We start from the raw sequence: 18,144 nt of genomic DNA on the forward strand, positions 1-18,144 counted from the left end.
ACAAAGGGTGCTGGGAAAGTATAAAATATCTATATGTAAAAAAATGGAAAATTCAAAAAAATAGTATCTGTACATGTGGTATCGTGGTTGCCTTGATTGGCTTTGATATACATATGTGTGTGTGTGTGTGTGTGTGTGTGTGTGTGTGTGTGTGTGTTTATTAAAAAAGAAATTGTAATTCGAGGCTTCAAATCGTCACTTCCGAAACCGATGTGACGTCACAAACGGTGGTGACGTCACCCTCACCAATGAACGCGAAGGTGGCGTTATCTAGTGCTTGTTGTTGTTTATTTGACGGATGATTATTCACAATGTGAAGGGGGCGTTCCCTCAGCCAGAGATTTGAGGACGCGTTTTTTTTAACCCCCGTGTAATGTAATAATCACAGAAAATAAGCAACGATCAATGAATAAACATAAGAAATGTATGTTATTGTATGTTCATCATTACACACCAAAAAATGAATATTCCTTTACAAATTAGGAAGCCCTATGTCTGATTCTGATATACTGTGCTATACACACACACATACGCACGCACGCACACGCACAAACGCACACACACACACACACAAAGGGCAAATGGTTGTGTATGTTCTAGGTAAGGTATCCCCCCCCCCCCCTTCTTCTCTATCTCTCAGCCCGTCTCTCTGAATCTATCATGTTTATAATGTTGCTGTTTAGCTTGGACTTCTGGGCCGAACTCTGTGACATTTTGTCCTCGTTCTCTCTGCTTCACCCACAACACAAAATCCACCTCCACACACATGCACAAAATGCACACTCCCCACTCAATCAATCGTCCACTCTCACTATCCTTTGCCGTTACACAGAAACACACACCAACGTACACACACTTCATTGTCTTAAAGCGTCTCAGACATAGACACAAAGGTGCACACCCAACACGCACTCTTAATTATCTTAATGTCTCGGTGAACACTGACACACCTTAAACTGTCCGTCACACATAGTCACAGTCCCCTTACAGTAATACACATGGACGTACACACACACACACACACACACACAGACACACACACACAAACACTTTTTTAAGATAGTTACAAAAACATCACAGTGTTACAACTTTATTATTTCATTTCAGACGACAAAGTTTGCAACGGGTCAGAGAGGAACAGGGAAGGGTGTTGTCCTTTATAGATCAGTACCTTACACACACACACCAACATGCCGACAGCAAGGATTCACTCTAGAAATATGTCGTGTGTGTGTGTGTGTGTGTGTGTGTGTGTGTGTGTGTGTGTGTGTGTGTGTGTGTGTGTGTGTGTGTGTGTGTGTGTGTGTGCCTGCTTGTTTGTTGACATTTGAACGCCCCAATCCATTACCTGAACAGATCTGTGCGTATTGATTCCTATGCGTCACTTTCATCCCCTTGTTGCTGGCTCAGCAGCTCAAGAGCTTGGAGGCCATTCCACTGCGATAGAGCTGGACAGTCATTTGGAAGCACTCCGGAGTAGTTTTTAAACTACGAAGTAGGTTTAGTTCAATAATAATAGGGCATTTTAAATAAATTAATTTTCTTCACTTATTCATTTAGTGTTTTTATCCAAATAAATCCTACAATTGCATGTTGCAGCAGTACCACAAAAGACCAACAATAACGATGGAATCTATTTAGGGGAATAGATGGAAGGTTTTTTCAAGAATGTAATTTCTGTTCAATATATTAGTGTTGTACAGTGCAATATAATGTTTTGGTGTATATATTTGATAGAATATTGCCCAGCTCTACAAGCCACTAAGACCTCCACTGTAGGTCCGATCCTATTGGCTTCCTCTTTCACTCCACTTTCTTTCTGCATATTATGTCACTCATGGTGCTTTTGGCTTCACCCCATTCGTCACTGCACGTTCATCTTCTATTCCCTTACACTTAAGGACACAGAACACTTGCTGATTCTCATAGATACAGAATTGCCAAGTGGGTTGTTTTGTTTTTTACATATTTGGAATATCTCTCGACAGGGGACAGTTCTTTGATTCCCAGTTTTTCTCCATCGTAACCTCCTTTATAATGGTTTTCACAAATTCCTGCTTGGCCAACCATCGTCTAACGAAGCCCCTTTGAGATGTTGAGACCACAAGACACTTTCCACAGAAGAGATTTTGTGGTTCAGTGAAACCCTCGTTTGCATCCATTAGTGGGTCCGTGGACTGTGGTCGCAAGTGATCTCAAACAGACCTCTCAGTAGTTGTCATATCTTTTTTAGATTTCACGAGAACATCCTTTTTTACTAATCAATGGAAACAGTTTAGACAGTTAACGAAATCAAACATTTTTTACACTACAAACAAATATTTAACAGAGATTACTTTCCTGGTCTACTCTCACTGCACAGTCCGTACGATAGTTTCAAGCTGAACCTGTTTCATCTATACGTCAATAACACAAATACACAAACATAATCAGGAGGGAATTCATATGAGCACCAAAAAGTGACAGCAAGATAAAAAAACGACCCTGAGGGTGGAAAGGTATTCCTTTTTACAGAACTCGGGGAAATTGCCGCTTTGGCAAAAACTTCCAATTTCATTTCATGAATTAAAAAAAAACCATATTACTTTTTTTGCACAAGAAAACACGTACGGGAAACACACGACTGTTAGTGTGTCCTCACTTGCATAAACCTCCTGATCTAATAAAAGTCTGAGAATCATGGGGGACAATGAAAAGATCCATTACACTACTCTTCCATATGAAAATCTGTAATGAATGACGAATCCAATGAAAATGCCTCAATTTAAACGAAACTTCCAAACTCCTCTCTGGTGCACTGTTGTGTCCAGCTGGTCAACATCGATAAGAGGAGTCGATAGTGTGGTGGCCTCTTAGAATCAAACTCATTTAGGAATTTGAAATCAGAATTGATTTCAGTTACTCAACTTCTGTCCCCGTGCTCCGACGCATTCTGATTTGGAAGCAAATGTCCCTTTTGCTTATCAAAACACTATCGCAAAACAGAAAACCAATTGACATTAACCCAGGATGCTTCCACCTTTAAATCGAGGGAAAATGTGGGAGTTTATAATGTAAAGGTAAACTATTAAGGACGTGTGCGTGCATGTTGATGTCATCACCCTGATATTTGCATCGGTATTTAGGCGTATAGGTGGTCATACCTGGTGCAAAACAAACACCCAACACAATGAAAGCTTTTTTGCCATGTCCGAACTCCCGTCCCTCAGTCTACAATCTACATGTGCACGATCGTCAAAGCTTAAGTCAGTATGTGCGTCAAAAGTACGACGGCTTTTCAGACATATTACCCCATCATAACACCACTCTACTTAGTTAAAATGAACTCTCCTACATTGTTGGTAGTGAAGTATTGTTGTCACGATGCCTTTTGGGATACGCCGAACCAGCGCAGTGTCTGCTGTTTGTAACTTTGCATCCTACGATATCTCACCTGATACAGTGTATCACCCTGGTTCTGGTATTAGTGCAAACTATAGTTTCGGACACACTTAAAAAACGCTCACATACTAACTGGGTGAACCAAACAAAGTAGGCTTGTATCGATGACATGACCATGGTTGTAGAGAGTTGTAGTGACGACATGGCTGCCATCGCTGAACTCAGATTCCCAAAATGCCGTGCTGCTGCCGCTGCGACGCAGTTCTCCGCCGCTTCTTCTGCCGTCGCTTGGTGGAGACGTCGAAGCAGGTGACCATCATGACGTTGGCCTTGCAGAGGCTGACCCGGCTCTCCAGCCGCGCCGTCACCACCTCCAGGGCCTCCAGGTGCTCCAGGGAGTCCACCTCGAACGTCTGCCACAGGTCAACTGGGGGGGAGGATTACCCCGGGACACTTTAGTTCAAGGTTGGAAAGGGGAGATTTACAACTCTTTGTCAGATGCCGTCAGTCAGGAATTTAATCAACATCAGGAGAGGTTGCATCCATCTACGCAGGTCTTTACACAAGCTTTGTTTTCAAAGAAAGGGTAAAGACCAGAGCAGCTTGTTCTGAGAGACAGACACTGTATGTTCACTATACTGTATATTCTAGTCTTTTTGTGGATTGAATCAGTAAAATTGTACTGGTACAACAGTTAAATTCTGAATTTACATTTGAGACAACAAAGCATTTAAAGTGAGAGCGCATGTCTCTCTAATACTGTTTTTACACCAAAATGAGCATGTATATGCTGTTTTTAAACGCGAGTAAACCCGTTAAAAACAGACGATTGACTCCATTCACATTGCCAGAAGACAAATTTGGCTTTTCTTTTTTCTTTTTCTGGTGTGTCACGTTCAACGTCACAAACGTGCCGGAAAAGGGTCGTGTCGGGGTTCCAGTGTGATTGTGGAAAAAAAACGGTCCCCACGGAGCAGTGCCCACACTCAAAATATGAAATGGTCCCACATGTGAGGAAAAAAAGTCACTAACTTCTGATTTTGATTTTGGATTCTAAATCGGAGCTTGAACGTGCGTCACATAGCGTTGGAAAAGGGAGGGAAATTAGCGGGTCGACGGTCATGTTTCCATCACTGCAGAGTCATTGGTCCCGGGAATGACGATTGTAACCTTTCCCACTAAAGACAAAAGACAGATGTTAGCGGGTGTTGGAGGGGTTTTTGTGCATTGGAAAAGGGGCTTAACAGTGTCAGCCAACTGATGATGTAGCGGGCCTTGATTTTAGCTCCTCCCTACAATTCTGGGCCTCGATTGTTGAGATTTTTGGCCCCACCCAATTTTCAGCCCCTCCAATCCCCTCTGCCATGGAACAGTGACATTTGATGGACAAGGGAGGTTGGAATATGCCTTTGCTATTGTTAGAGACAGTTTCACAAATTAAATCTTTACATATGGACCACTTTCACTGTAAAAACTACAAAAAATTAAAGATTTTATAGGATTGTATAGATAAATACAATTTTGGGAACTCACACTCTTGGTTCCACTTGTCAGGCTCCAGCATCAGGCTCTGCTTGGCCTTTCCCAACTCCCTCATCAGGTTGTAGTACTTGGCTCGGACCTCTTCGATCCTCTGCTGACGGTGCTCCAAGAACTTCAACTTGGCACTGAAACACTTAGGCAAACACATTGCCTAAAAATGTGTAAACACATTTTTTTTAAAGGTTTGATTAACCCCTCCCTAATTGAACCTCTCCACACGCACAAAGAATAAGAAGGATGCAGTGAATTAAGACCAGACGGGAGGCTGCTTCATGACTATGTGGACAGAAAAACTGAAATATCTGGTCAAGTTTGTAATGATAGTCAGTGATATGATGATAATTAGGAGGTTAGGAGGTTAAATATGCATATATCAAAATTTTGAAGTGACTTTTATAGCACCGGCCACTTGTGGCCATTGGTCAAACATTGAAACATAATACAAGGATTAACTATCACAACAGGCATATTAGATACCTTGGTAATGATATCTCCACCAATCTGTCAGATTTGTTTACCCTTATTATAGAACCCAGAATCGCGATTGTGGCGCCGCCCCTTGCCGCCGCCTGCGCAAGCACCGCGTGTCAATTACGCACATTTGAGTATTTTTCGAGCTTATAGACCTTGTGCGTAATCACCGGGTGTCATGCCATTTTACTGCATATATGTACGACCGTATGTGTATGTATGTGACAAATAATTTCTTGAACTTGAACTTGAACTTGAACTTTATGCACATTTTTTGCAAAAAGAGGAAGTAGAGAAAGACTTGATTGGGACAACAAATGCATTCATTCATAATGCCACAGCACATTTATGTGATCAAATTGTTTAATCCTATTTTATCTCATACTCCTCCTCCACCCCTCCATACAGTATGCAGGAATGGAAGCAGCTATTGAGGTTTATGAGCATTTTGTGTAATTGTAGTTTTGTGTGATTGTAATTCCACTCTTAAGTATTCATAAAGTGACGTAATGTACTTTCTCATCTGATTTAAATTTAATCGCTCTCTGGACTGCACTTATTTTAATGCATGGGTAGTCTAATCTTATCTATTATCTTCTCTTACTTCTCTACTTTTTTGGACATCCAATCACTTTTGAACAATTTTTACATTATCAGAAACAAAGCCTCGAAACAAAAGCCTTTACCTGTTTGCCAGCACCTGCTCTTCTCTGCATCTTCTCCACGTCATCGATCTCATAGACCTTAATCTCAAAGGCCTCTGGGATGCCCCGGTCCACCCAGCGAGCCCTCGGACCACTGGCCGAACGTCTCATGGACGAGGGCGCATCGTGCGACAGGCGGCGCTGGTGTGAACCTGGAGCAAGTGGAATTAAAAGAGTGGAACGATGCAGAAAAAACATTTGATTCCTTCTCAGTTCCTTTATTTTTCCTCTCGACAACAGTGTGGTAAAGCCGCTTACATGATCTTAATTAAGAAAAATATGACTAATACAATTTAACATTCCCTCAATGCAAATTGTCATAAGTACTAGAAAGATCACAGTCCGTTATTTGAATCTTTGTTACAAAGAAACAAAACCTTTCTAAGGCTTGAAAGAGGACATAATTTATATAACACACAATGCAATTATCAATTTCAAAAATTAAGCAAAGTCTTGGCAATGACAGCAAGAATTAACATGTATTGGTGGGTATACTTATGTGTTTGCAAGCACAGACGTGAATAGCTACATATGTGTACATAATACAGTATATGTTAAGACTTAAATGGAATTTGCGCAGGAACGATTTTCCTGTGGGAATAGAGGTAATGTATGAAGTGTTTAAAAGGAGCTGTAAACAGCAATTTCCAAAATAGAAAGGAATAAATTGTTCCATGGGATTAAAAGAGATTAAAAATATATTTTAGATTTTTTTTAGGATGTGTATGAAATTTACAGCGGTATGGAAATGGTATTGTTTCTTTGCTCCTTGAAGCCACATAAGTGGTAATTATGACAGAAATTCAGTTAAACTGGAGCTTAAAGAGCAAATAATGTCAGTGGTATGATTATCTTTCTATGGCTTAACAATTATAAAGCGTGCAAGCACTGTTCTCATCCTCAATCTTTAATCATATTTTTAATCTTTTCTTTAATGATGATGGCTTTTTCCCATGATGGCTTCATTTTTTTAACCAGGAAGTTGTGGCTGTTTCCTCTATGTGTAAAATGATAATGCAGAAGAAACCTACTTAAAAACATTTTACATTCAAATTGGAGTCGGAAATAACTGCATAGAAAGCAGGGTCTATATCACACAGGGAACTAGATGGCAGAGAAGACCAGGACAGGGCCTACGGCACACAGGGAATTAGGGGCAGAGAGGACCAGGACAGGGCCTACAGCAGACAGGGAATTAGGGGCAGAGAGGACCGGGACGGGGCCTACAATAGACAGGGAACTAGGGGCAGAGAGGACCAGGACGGGGCCTACGGCAGACAGGGAGGGAATGAGGAACTGGATAGACAGGGCACCAGGGGAGGGCACAAACAGCATAAATCTGTCACATATGCATCTTCTGTCGTTTTGGCTAAATTGGTATCATTTGCCATTCTTTGGCCAGGTGATACAGCAGATACAGTCAAGATAATTTGCCATTTGCAAAGGGCACTTTTGCCAAAGGTACCATGACAAAAAGGCAAGCAACAGTCGCCCTCCCTTGGGGCCAATGCAGAGTCTTAAAAGTAATATTTACAAATGCTTAAAGAGCATTAGATGAGGTCATTAGAGCGTAATGATTGTCAGTCGTTGCGCTCTAATGATTCAGTGATTGACATAATACATTTTCTACATCAGAGACATATAACGTATTTCAAAGTGTCAACAAGGAAAATCAAGTCACTTTTCTGTGATATCTGACAGGTTGGATATGGCTCTTGTTATTACATTTTTGGGTTCTCAATTTTCTTAGATACCGATACTCTTTTAGCCTGGCAGTGTACCTGAACAAAATCATCATCAAAATTGAATAGATTTTTGTCCCTTGACCCTGATATGTTTTCATTAATAACCTCTCGCTTGTAGCACATGGAACACAAGGAAAATCACTGGCGAAAGCCTGGATTCTAAACTTGCCGAACAATACCACATTTATGCCTGTATGTGGAACTGTCATGGAGATTTTATCATAATTCATTGAATTCATATAATGATTTCAATGACAAATTCTTGCTGCACGTTAAATCTTGTTATGCCCGAAGAAAAACATCACAAGATTTGTGTATTTCCAAAAATGTTTTCGTTTTTCAAAAATTTCCATACCTGGCAGCTATAGAGATTCTTGACAAAATGATGAATCGGACTTATAGCTGAGTTTGCGCTGACAAAAAGGGTTCCATGCATTAGGGGTAAGACAGTTTATTTAGGTGTTAAACAAAGGCAAAGGTGAACAGATAGCAAAAGAGCAAAAAAGACTCCAGGGGGTCAAATTTCACTAAAAGTCACTCCAGTTTTTGTACCTGTGTTTCCTCTTCTTCTGGACATTCGGCTGCTACGGATGATGTTGAGAAGAGAGGAGCTCTTGTCACTGACTGAATCTCTATTGGAGTTGCTGCTTCCTGTGGCCTCACTGTCCCTCACCAGGCTTTCATATCCACTGCTCACCACACTGTTCCTGTTCGGAAAAAGCAGACAAGTCTTCCCCATAGCTGGAGGCAACTCGCCGCTCAACACACTGGTGGCATCACTGTCATGCCCACTCATGTGGCTGGGATTCCTAGGGGTAGTCATTTGACTGTAGGGGGAGGGGAGTGGGGAATGGTTCCTGTATAATGGATGGGCGATTTGGGATCCTTCTGGGCTGGTGCTGGATTCCCTGTTCTTCATGAGGTCGGACAACCGCCCATGGATGACCCCCTGGATGGGTGATATGGTGTTCAAGCACGATGGGCTGTAACCCTGAGTAAGGCTGAGAGAGTGAGTAGACCAGGGAGGGGAGGAGGAGAGAAAAGATGCTGTCCGCTCTGTACTGAAAGACTTCCCATCTGGTGAGAGACTGGCACTGCGATTGATGGATTGTTGCAGAGCTTTGTGGGAGAGGGTGAGCGTCTTGGTGCCAGGGTTAGATAACCGGCGCACTCGCGGGCTAGCCATCTTAAGTTTCCCGATAGAGGACAGCTTGGAACGGTTTGGCTTCGGGGACTGGGATGAAGGGGAGTTGTTTGAGGTGTTGGAGTGGTGACAGGGATCAGTGCCAGGTACTCTGGGACTCCTCTTTGGGCTCCTCCCAACCCTAGGTAAGGTAGAATCCCCCTCATAGCTTTCCTTATACTGCCCCCTAAAGACATCATCATAAATCCCTTTAGGGCCTCCCTTAGAATTGCCCTCAATACTTCCTTTGGAGCTCCCCTTGAAACTTACTGATGTACTACTACTGCCTCTATCCAGAGATCGGAACTCAACAGCGGTTCTCCCGAGGGAATTTGTCCTGCTAGTCAGTTGCTCTAGCTTAGCACTGAAAAGCCTGCTGCTCACCTCAACAGGTGAATTTGGCCTCTCACTCAAACTGCCTTGTTTTATGCTAGGACTTGAAGTTCCTGACAAACTCACCATGGCCTTTTTCTTTGGGGTGGTATCTTCCTGTCTGTTTTCTGAAGTGTATTTCTGGGAGGGGGGGAAGGCAGGGCCATAGTTGGCCAAGGAACGCTCCTTGCTTTGTCTCCTCTCCATGGTGTCCCTTGGGCTGCATGGAGTGAATGATGTCACCTCTGCTGGATCCCTGTGGTTGCCTGCCACGTGACCACCACAGCAGCCTTCCCTGTGGTTGGCGTTGTGCCAGCCTCTTGGCAGACTATTTGTTTTGAGGGCATTATGTGAGGTTGCTTGGCGACCAGGTGAAGCAGCAATATTCTTGGGGGAATTCCCAAAATCTTGCCGACCAACATCTGCCCCCACCAAACCCCTTGGGGTGTTAGTGGGATAAACATGCTCTCTTCCTCTCGGGTGACTTGTGCCTGTGATTCTGTGTCTCTGTTCAGTGATATTGCACTCTGCTTCATCATAGAAAGCTGTGTCTTCAAAGTTCAGTCTGTCATAAGAAATATGGCTTCGGGATGACATAGATATACTGTTGGACTTCTTCTCATGACTCTCAAATGCAAAAGACCCTCTCTCTGCCTCAAGAGCTCTCCTTTCCACAAGACATTGTTGATTATCCTGCCTGAGCTCAGCCAATAATTCCCCACCTTTATCGTTATTGTCAGAACTACCTATTGGCTCAGTCTCATCCAAGCTACAATCACAATCAGTTTCGATGAGCGTGGGGTTTATAAAAGAGGGTAATAACCTCTTCTCCCTCCTAGATGGCAATGATGGCTTTTGAGTGGTGGGCTCTCTGGGTGCAGCTTGAACTGTGGGGTTCACAGGCATATTAGAATAACCAGCAGCTTCTTCGCTGACATTGCTGATGATTCTTATTCGTTGGGAGCAAGCAGAACCTTGAGTATGTGATGTTGGTTGGGAAGTGTCCCTAATACGAACAATGCTGTGTCCCTTGCCATCTCTGTCAAGTGCTCCACTAATGGTCACTTCCTCCACCATAGAAAAGACTAGTTCATCATGACCATCTCGGTCAAGCGGCTGTTGAACAGTTACAGTGATAGTGGCCTTCATTTCCTTCAGCTCCTCTGTATGGAGATGAGGCAAGATTTCCTCGAGTATAACACTCGTAGCAAAGGAAGGATGCGGAGAAGAGGTGGGGGAGGCCTGGGGGGGAGATATTGAGGAACTTTTTCCAACCGGTGAGGTCCTACCTTCAGGTTTGACCCAATCACCACTTTCAGGAACCCTCTGGCTTTCAGCGGACTGAAGCACAAGGACAGGTGGACCAGGAACCGCAGTGTTCTTAGGATCCATACTACAAGTATTGGTGGGTGCTTTAGAAGTACCAGAGTCAGGCAATTCGGAGCGCTCTGTCCGGCGGATCAGACCACGATTGAGACTTTGGTTCCCGGGTTCCTCAGTAGAGCTGGCCGCACTGCCCTCCTCACAGTCATACAAACCTGAGTCTTCCCTCTGAAAAGCATCACAAGGGAACGCGCCATCTGTTTGTTTTTCCGCCTTAGAACTCTGACTGCAAAAGAACTCCTGATTCAACAGACGCTGCGTCTGTGGTGCTTCTGATGATTCAGTCTGTCCACCTGTCTGCTTCCCATCTTTCTGGAGTGGCACTTTGAATGTTGTCTTGTCATTGGAAGGGTTGTTAGAGCAAAGCTTGGGTACATCTGTTCCAACCTCACTGCCATCAATGCAACCCAAGCGCTCCTGAAGTTCAGCAAATGTGTCACATTTGAGACAGTACCTCTCAGTGTGTCCCAGTTCTGTCCTTTGTGTCTCTAATTTCCCGAAAACAATTTCCTCTTTTTTCTGTTCTGACTGAGGCTGGGGGATTTTCAAAAGTTCCTGAAGGAGCTCAGTGAACTCTGGGTCATCCACGTCAGGCTTGCAATGGTGCAGAGAGGGAATGATGGGGACAAATTCAGGTTGGGCCAGTGTTCGGCGGGCACTGGGTTGGACAGAGCCATCTGAGTCAATGTGGATGACTGTGTCACAGGACTGATCGCTGCTGGAGGGCTCGTCAAGCTCTCCACAAAAACGTAGCCTGGGTACGTCCATATTCACCTCACCCGAGGAGTGGAACGAGCGCAGGGACAGTAACTGATGGCCTCTCCTCTCTTTACAAAGGCTTCTGCCACAAGGAGAGCACGAGGTGGACTCCTGTTAGAATGGAGATAAATATTCATGTTATCTTTAACTTGAAAACTACAATTCAGGTGATGATTCTTCTGAGAAAGATAGTCAACAATGACTTGGTAGAATATGTGTACAATCAAAAAAATGGCAAAGATTATCTTTATTGTTATTATCTTTGATCTACAATTACCATTTAAGGGTAAACAAAAAAAACTCACAAAAAAGGTCTACTCTCAGTTATGCAAAGAAAATGTAATAATTAAATAATCACGAGACATGAACTTGACTTGTACTTGTATGTAACCCATAGGTCACATACAAAATATACCAAGTTCAAGTTCAAGAGATTATTTGTCACATACATAAACATAAGGTCATACATATATGCAGTCAAATGTCATGACACCCAGTGATTATGCACACTAAGCTCTATAAGCTCAAGGCACATTTTTGTGCAAAAAAAATGTAAAAGCCTTGGTTAACACCTTGACACATACTGTATATTACCTCATTATAAAACCTGTCATGCAGAAAACAATAGAAATGCACATGAGAAACCTATACCTTTGCTCTCTTCTGTGCCCTACGGATACGAGAAGCTAGCTGGACGGTGGATAAGGCCTCTGGGAGATACGCTGGAATATCGGACACCTGTGCGATCACTGTAGTGAGACTGTTCAGGTTACCGAGAGATTCTCCCAGGAGCAAAGCCAGTTTACTACCCCTGTACACAACATAAGAAAACGAAAAACAAACAAAAATCCATACATCATTATGGTCAACTATATCGCCAAATATGAATGTCAAATAAAGACATTCTACCACGGTTTTGAAATGTTTGTCTTTCGATAAATCAAATTAGGAGATAAAATATGATATGGAATAGGTCGTTTTAGTGGCCTCAATAGAAAACCTAGAAAACCTAGAGCTCGACCTAGAGATCAAGCTCAAGAAATCTACAGCTCAGTCCACCGGTCTTATCAAATTCTTACTTTCTGGCCACGTTTTTGTGTCCATTCAGGAGGGAAAAAATTACAGATCCCATTTCAAACGGAGGAAATCCACTTCTGCTCTGGTTAGTGTCGTTAATCAGCTTTACACGACTGCAGACGTCTATCATGGTCAATCTGGAAGGGCCACGGGAAGCTACAGACAGAAGAGAGAAGAGAGGGTGGGAGAGGAGAGGATAGGAGATTAGTGGAGAGAAGAGGAAGAGAGGAGAAAATGTGAACCAAGAAAGAAATGAAAGTTGTTTATATAGAGTGTCTTCTTCTCCTTCCTTCGCTGCTCCCATTAGGGGTCGCCACAGCAGATCATCTGCCTCCAATACCTTCTGTTCTGCGCATCTTCCTCCCTTACACCAACCGCCTGCATGTCCTCCCTCACCACATCCATAAACCTTCCACTTTTCCTCTTGCCTGGCAGCTCCATCCTCAGCATCCTTCTCCCAATGTAACTCTCATCTCTCCTACACACGTGTCCAAATAATCTCAATCTCGCCCCTCTCACTTTTTCACAAAACTGTCCAACCTAAGCTGTCCCTCTAATGTGCTCATTCTTAATCCTGTCCATCAGTGTCCCTCCCAATGAAAATCTCAACATCCTCAACTCTGCCACCTCCAGTTCAGCCACCTGCCTTTTTGTCAGTGCCACCGCCTCTAAACTGTACAACATAGCTGGTCTCACTACCGTCCTGGAGACCTTCCCCATCACTCTCGCTGGAACCCTTCTGTCAGCAGGACATTCTTAAAGCATCATTGCATCTATTTATATACAGTGTGCATACAGATTATCTATCTATCCATCCATCTATCGATCTGTCTTTCTATCTATCTGATGTGTAAACATGCATTGCAACCTCTGCCGATGGTGCCGATGTCCGTTCGGGGGGGCTGGACATGTAGTGTGAAGAACATGACGGAGGTGTGGTGGGGAGTAGACAATATGACATCAGCGCCCATTCCTCCCAATCCTCTCTTCGTCTGGCTGCCGTGGAGACGCGAAGCTAAGGCGGAATCCAGGAGGGAGGCGGCCCGCTCGGCTGTGGGGGACTTCACCCTGTTGTGGTTACAAATCTGCAGGGCGAGGGAAGAGGAGGGAATGGGGTATGTCAATATCGATGGATCTCATGAGACTTTCTGTGTGTGTGTGTTTGTGCTTCAATTTCAAAATCCAGAAGCACTACAATGAGTAGTTGCAGTTTCTAGTGGGGGAATATACTCACGTATATACTCACAATACTGACAGTGTGAAAGAACAGAGTTAATCCAATACTGAAAATCGATTCCGGAGGCGAAAACACGTAGAAAGTATCAAAAAAAGTTGAGTTCACCAGATGTAGTTGTGTTTGTAGAGTGTATTTTAGGGCTGGAGAATACATACACCGATCAGCCACAACATTAAAACCACCTCCCTAATATTGTGTAGGCCCCCCTTGTGCTCTAAAACAGTTCTGACCCGCCTAACAATGTTTAGGTAGGTGGTACGTGTCAAAGTAACATCTACATGAATGCCAGGACCCAAGGTTTCCCAGCAGAACATTACCCAGAGCATCACACTGCCTCCACCAACTTACCTTCTTCCCATAGTGCATCCTGTGCCATTTCGTCCTCGGGTAAACAACACACATGCACCCGGCCATCCACATGATGTTAAAGAAAACGTTCTTGTGAAAACATGCTCCATGGTACAGTTCTGACCCTCACGTGCCCATTGTAGATGCTCTGACCCAATCGTTTGGCCATCACAATTTGGTCCTTGTCAAAGTGGCTCAGATCCTTAGACTAGCCTATAATTCCTGCTTCCAACACATCAACTTCAAGAACTGACTGTTCACTTGCTGCCTAATAAACCCTTGACAGGTGCCTTTGGAATAAGATGATCAATGTTATTCACTTCACCTGTCAGTGGTTTAAATGTTGTGGCTGATCGGTGTAGATATAATGTGGATATCGTGGAATGAGACTAGATACATTTATAACATAGCTTAGACATTATTTTAACGCCCTTGGCTGGCCTAATACCCTTTATCGTCTCCTTTTGCTTCAGTATGGTACATATGGTAGAAGTACTACGCTCCTACTGCCTTGCCAATTCCATCACACGCACACCTTGCTCATGTTTTTCTATTATCTTGTGCTTTAAGTCAATGGACATCATCCGCTTCTTCTTCTCAGCACTTTTTTTTCGGACCCATGGTTCGAAAAAGAAAATGGCAAAATAACTGCACAAAAAGCACAAATCGCGAGCACAAAAAACAAAAGCGATGCTTCCACGCTCAGGTAACTACGTGAAGTGAAGGAGCGAGACGCGGGATGCCGGCCGCATTCGCTCGCCATGCCCACCAGCGGCGGCACATGAAGCTCGCTCCTCTTAACTCAAATTTTTATTCGCAAATCAATACAAAAAATCGACGGAACGACGGCTTGTAACTCGGAAAACTCGTATGTTCGTGCAATCGTAACTCAAGGTACCACTGTATAATTAGCAGAACTTTATAGACTTTTCTAGATGTTCTAATCAACGCCTCTACCTGCTTGGTCATAATATCCACATTACTAATGATTTATTGTGCGTAAACATCTTAAGAAACCACCAAAATCATCCCCAAAATATCGCCAAATTAGGAATATTGAGGTATTTGGTCAAAAAATATTGTGATATTTAATTTTGTCAGTATCTCACAGACAGACAATTAATAACAAAATAATGTAGAACCAGAGTATCTATGAAGCACAAGACACTTCTCATCCACTTAAGAAGCCTCATTGTCAGCTCTGACCTGTATTCCATGGATGGGGTCCTTGCTGAGGCTTATCTGGGCGGCAGGTCTGTCCAGGCTGTTGCCTGCTGAGGACGGTGCCACCTCCGCCAGCAGGTCTCTAAGTGTCTCTGCCTCTCCACAGTGCAGCTCGATGGCTGACACAGACACAGTGAGGTCGGTCCAGGTCCGCTCCTTCCTGCGCTCGATGGTGGCGTACAGCCAGGAGATGGCGCAGGGAATGAGGCCGAGCTTCTGGGGACCCTGATCAGTCCCCACCATGGTGGACCAGGACCCTGGGAGGGGATAAGATAGAAACACAGATATAAACATATTCACAGGTGGCAAGAAGTCCAATTGGACACAAGAAAATTCTATGCACACACACACAATAAACATTGAATAGTTCATAAAATCAATAAAAATCAATCAATTTGTGTATTGTGAATCATATTGGAAGAGAGTTGCTATGCTATGACATATATATATATAATAAGATAATTATAAGGATATTCAATTATATGCAAGTAAAATTATTTATATTTATATTTAGGTAGTAGTAACATTACATGACAAATATTTCACCTAATATTAACCTAATTTTACCAATTTTACTCCAGAATGAGTCAAACTACTATACTATACTATACTATACTAAGACTTCTCAGAGGATTAATTCCTTTCAAAAAACACTGTATAATTCTCTCTATTAATCACAGCATTCAAAGGAAAGGACATGGACTCTTTATTAATCATTTGAGTCAGTTAATAAGCAGAATTACATTCAAATAAAATGCAATCAATTAGCAAATTCACCCTCAAGACTTATTAATAGAGTCGAGTTATGAGCGAGTTCAATTGGTGAAGATTAAATAATGATTAAAGAACAATGTGGCCTCATACGCTAATGTTCAGATGTCCACTGGAGAAATAACATAGAAACCAGAGAAACAAAATGCATTGCTGTGATACTGTGTATACACATCCTCAAATTAACACACAGAAAAGGATTGATTGTGTGTCTGTGTTGTGTATGTGTGTGTTTGTGTGTGTGTGTATATATAGCACATGGATGTGAAGACCCTGTGTGTATACATGTGTATTTTACTGTAAATCAAAAGCATGTGTATGAGTGTATACTTACGTATGTACTATATGCATATGTATGAGTATCAGTGCGTATCGTTGTCTCTACATGTGCAAATGTGCAAGCAAGCGCACATGTCTGTCTGTCTGTCTGTCTGCCTGTCTGTGCACTTACATTTCACCTGAAGGTGCACTCTGGCCGCACATGGATATTAGTACTTAGCAAAGGCCCTGCATCCACTCTTGTCTTATCCGAAATCTAATTGAATGAGGATAAAAGAATTGGTTTACTCCAATTAAAGGAAAGACCTGCTCGCCATTATTGGAGGTGAATGGAATTCTGCGGAGGGAGATTGATATCCCCTGGCAGCGGGCTGCATGGACTCCGTATCGGCCCCCTAATTCAATTAGATTTACGGTGAGTGGCGTCATGTGAAAAAAGCTTCTCCAAGGAGACCCTGTCCTTACAGTATGTGTGTGTGCGTGTGTGTGTGTGTGTGTGTGTGTGTGCGTGCGTGCGTGCGTGCGTGCGTGCGTGCGTGCGTGCGTGCGTGCGTGCGTGCGTGCGTGCGTGCGTGCGTGTGTGTGTGTGTCTGTGTTGGTGTGTGCGTGCGTGTGTGTGTGTGTCTGCACGTGAACACCAGGGTTATTTGGGCCACATCTATTAAAACCCTTCAGCGGCGCTAAGTGCAGGGCACCATCTCTGTAATAGCAACATATTACCGTCCATTTGGTTGTCTGTCCCCTATGCACCGTAAAAGAAAAAAAAAAAAAAAAGAAAAACAGAATACTTTGGTGTTTGCCGCTGCATATTGACACGTCTCTCCGATGGGAGGACACTTTACTAAAACACTGTATAATTGATGAAAAGGCTTTTATTGGCAAAGTAACAGGTGAATGATGAATGAGTAAGAGGGATGAAACATGGACAATAAAACAACTGTCTGTCATGAGCAGAGAGAAGGAGAGAAGGAAAGAGAGGAACACAGGAATATATATATATATATATATATATATATATATACAGTATATATGAATATATACATGTGCATCTACAATGATATACTGTGTATAAAACGTCTTTCTGTAAAAAAAAAAATATATATATAATATATACATACTGTATATATATACTTTACATATATATGCAGTATGCTGCAATTATAGTGTGCAAGCTGTGTGCAATGTATTGGATGTGATGGTTGGATGTAGGGAACATTGGAGAGCATCAGATGTGAATAACAAAGAGAAAGTCAGTAAAAAAAAAAAAAAGAGAAAGATACAGAGATGATCCTGGGAGAGGAAGAAGGGGTGGAGGGACAGACAGCCCATAAACGTAATAAAAGTCCTGCGCCCAGTGTCCCGCACCCATCCTGAGGTTTCACCCCCCTCCCTCCGGCCTCTGGAAGCAGGAGATTACTCACCCACATCAGTGCTTCCCAAACCCAGAAGGCATCCATCGCCGCCGCTGACCACTCTGTGGATGACGTCAGCCAGGACGCCTGCGCACACCTCGGCCTGGCCGGAGAGCGGGACAAAGAACAGCAGGGGCCTCGTGAGTCATCACCCCACTCCCGAGACCAAAACGCCACGTGACGAGAAGAAATATCAGAGAAGAAAGAAACGAGATACAGAGAGAAAGAGAGAGAGAGGAGTGCAAACAGAGAAGCA

General features: G+C 43.1%; 1 protein-coding gene across 1 annotated transcript in view; it reads right to left on the reverse strand.

Moving 5' to 3' along the window:
• Window positions 1-3,602: 3,602 nt before the first annotated feature.
• kif26bb (kinesin family member 26Bb) overlaps window positions 3,603-18,144 on the reverse strand; it is a gene marked incomplete at both ends in the record, with an annotated part of 29,044 nt that continues 14,502 nt past the window's right edge. Inside the window, 10 exons of the mRNA XM_079996604.1 lie at window positions 3,603-3,808; window positions 4,915-5,074; window positions 6,081-6,250; window positions 8,396-9,820; window positions 10,145-11,651; window positions 12,192-12,351; window positions 12,620-12,773; window positions 13,486-13,702; window positions 15,409-15,683; window positions 17,898-17,991. Coding sequence (XP_079852730.1) covers window positions 3,603-3,808; window positions 4,915-5,074; window positions 6,081-6,250; window positions 8,396-9,820; window positions 10,145-11,651; window positions 12,192-12,351; window positions 12,620-12,773; window positions 13,486-13,702; window positions 15,409-15,683; window positions 17,898-17,991 — 4,368 coding nt within the window. The remainder of the gene's footprint in view (window positions 3,809-4,914; window positions 5,075-6,080; window positions 6,251-8,395; window positions 9,821-10,144; window positions 11,652-12,191; window positions 12,352-12,619; window positions 12,774-13,485; window positions 13,703-15,408; window positions 15,684-17,897; window positions 17,992-18,144) is intronic.

Source organism: Zeus faber (assembly GCF_960531495.2).
Source record: "Zeus faber genome assembly, chromosome: 2".
Lineage (NCBI taxonomy): Eukaryota > Metazoa > Chordata > Actinopteri > Zeiformes > Zeidae > Zeus > Zeus faber.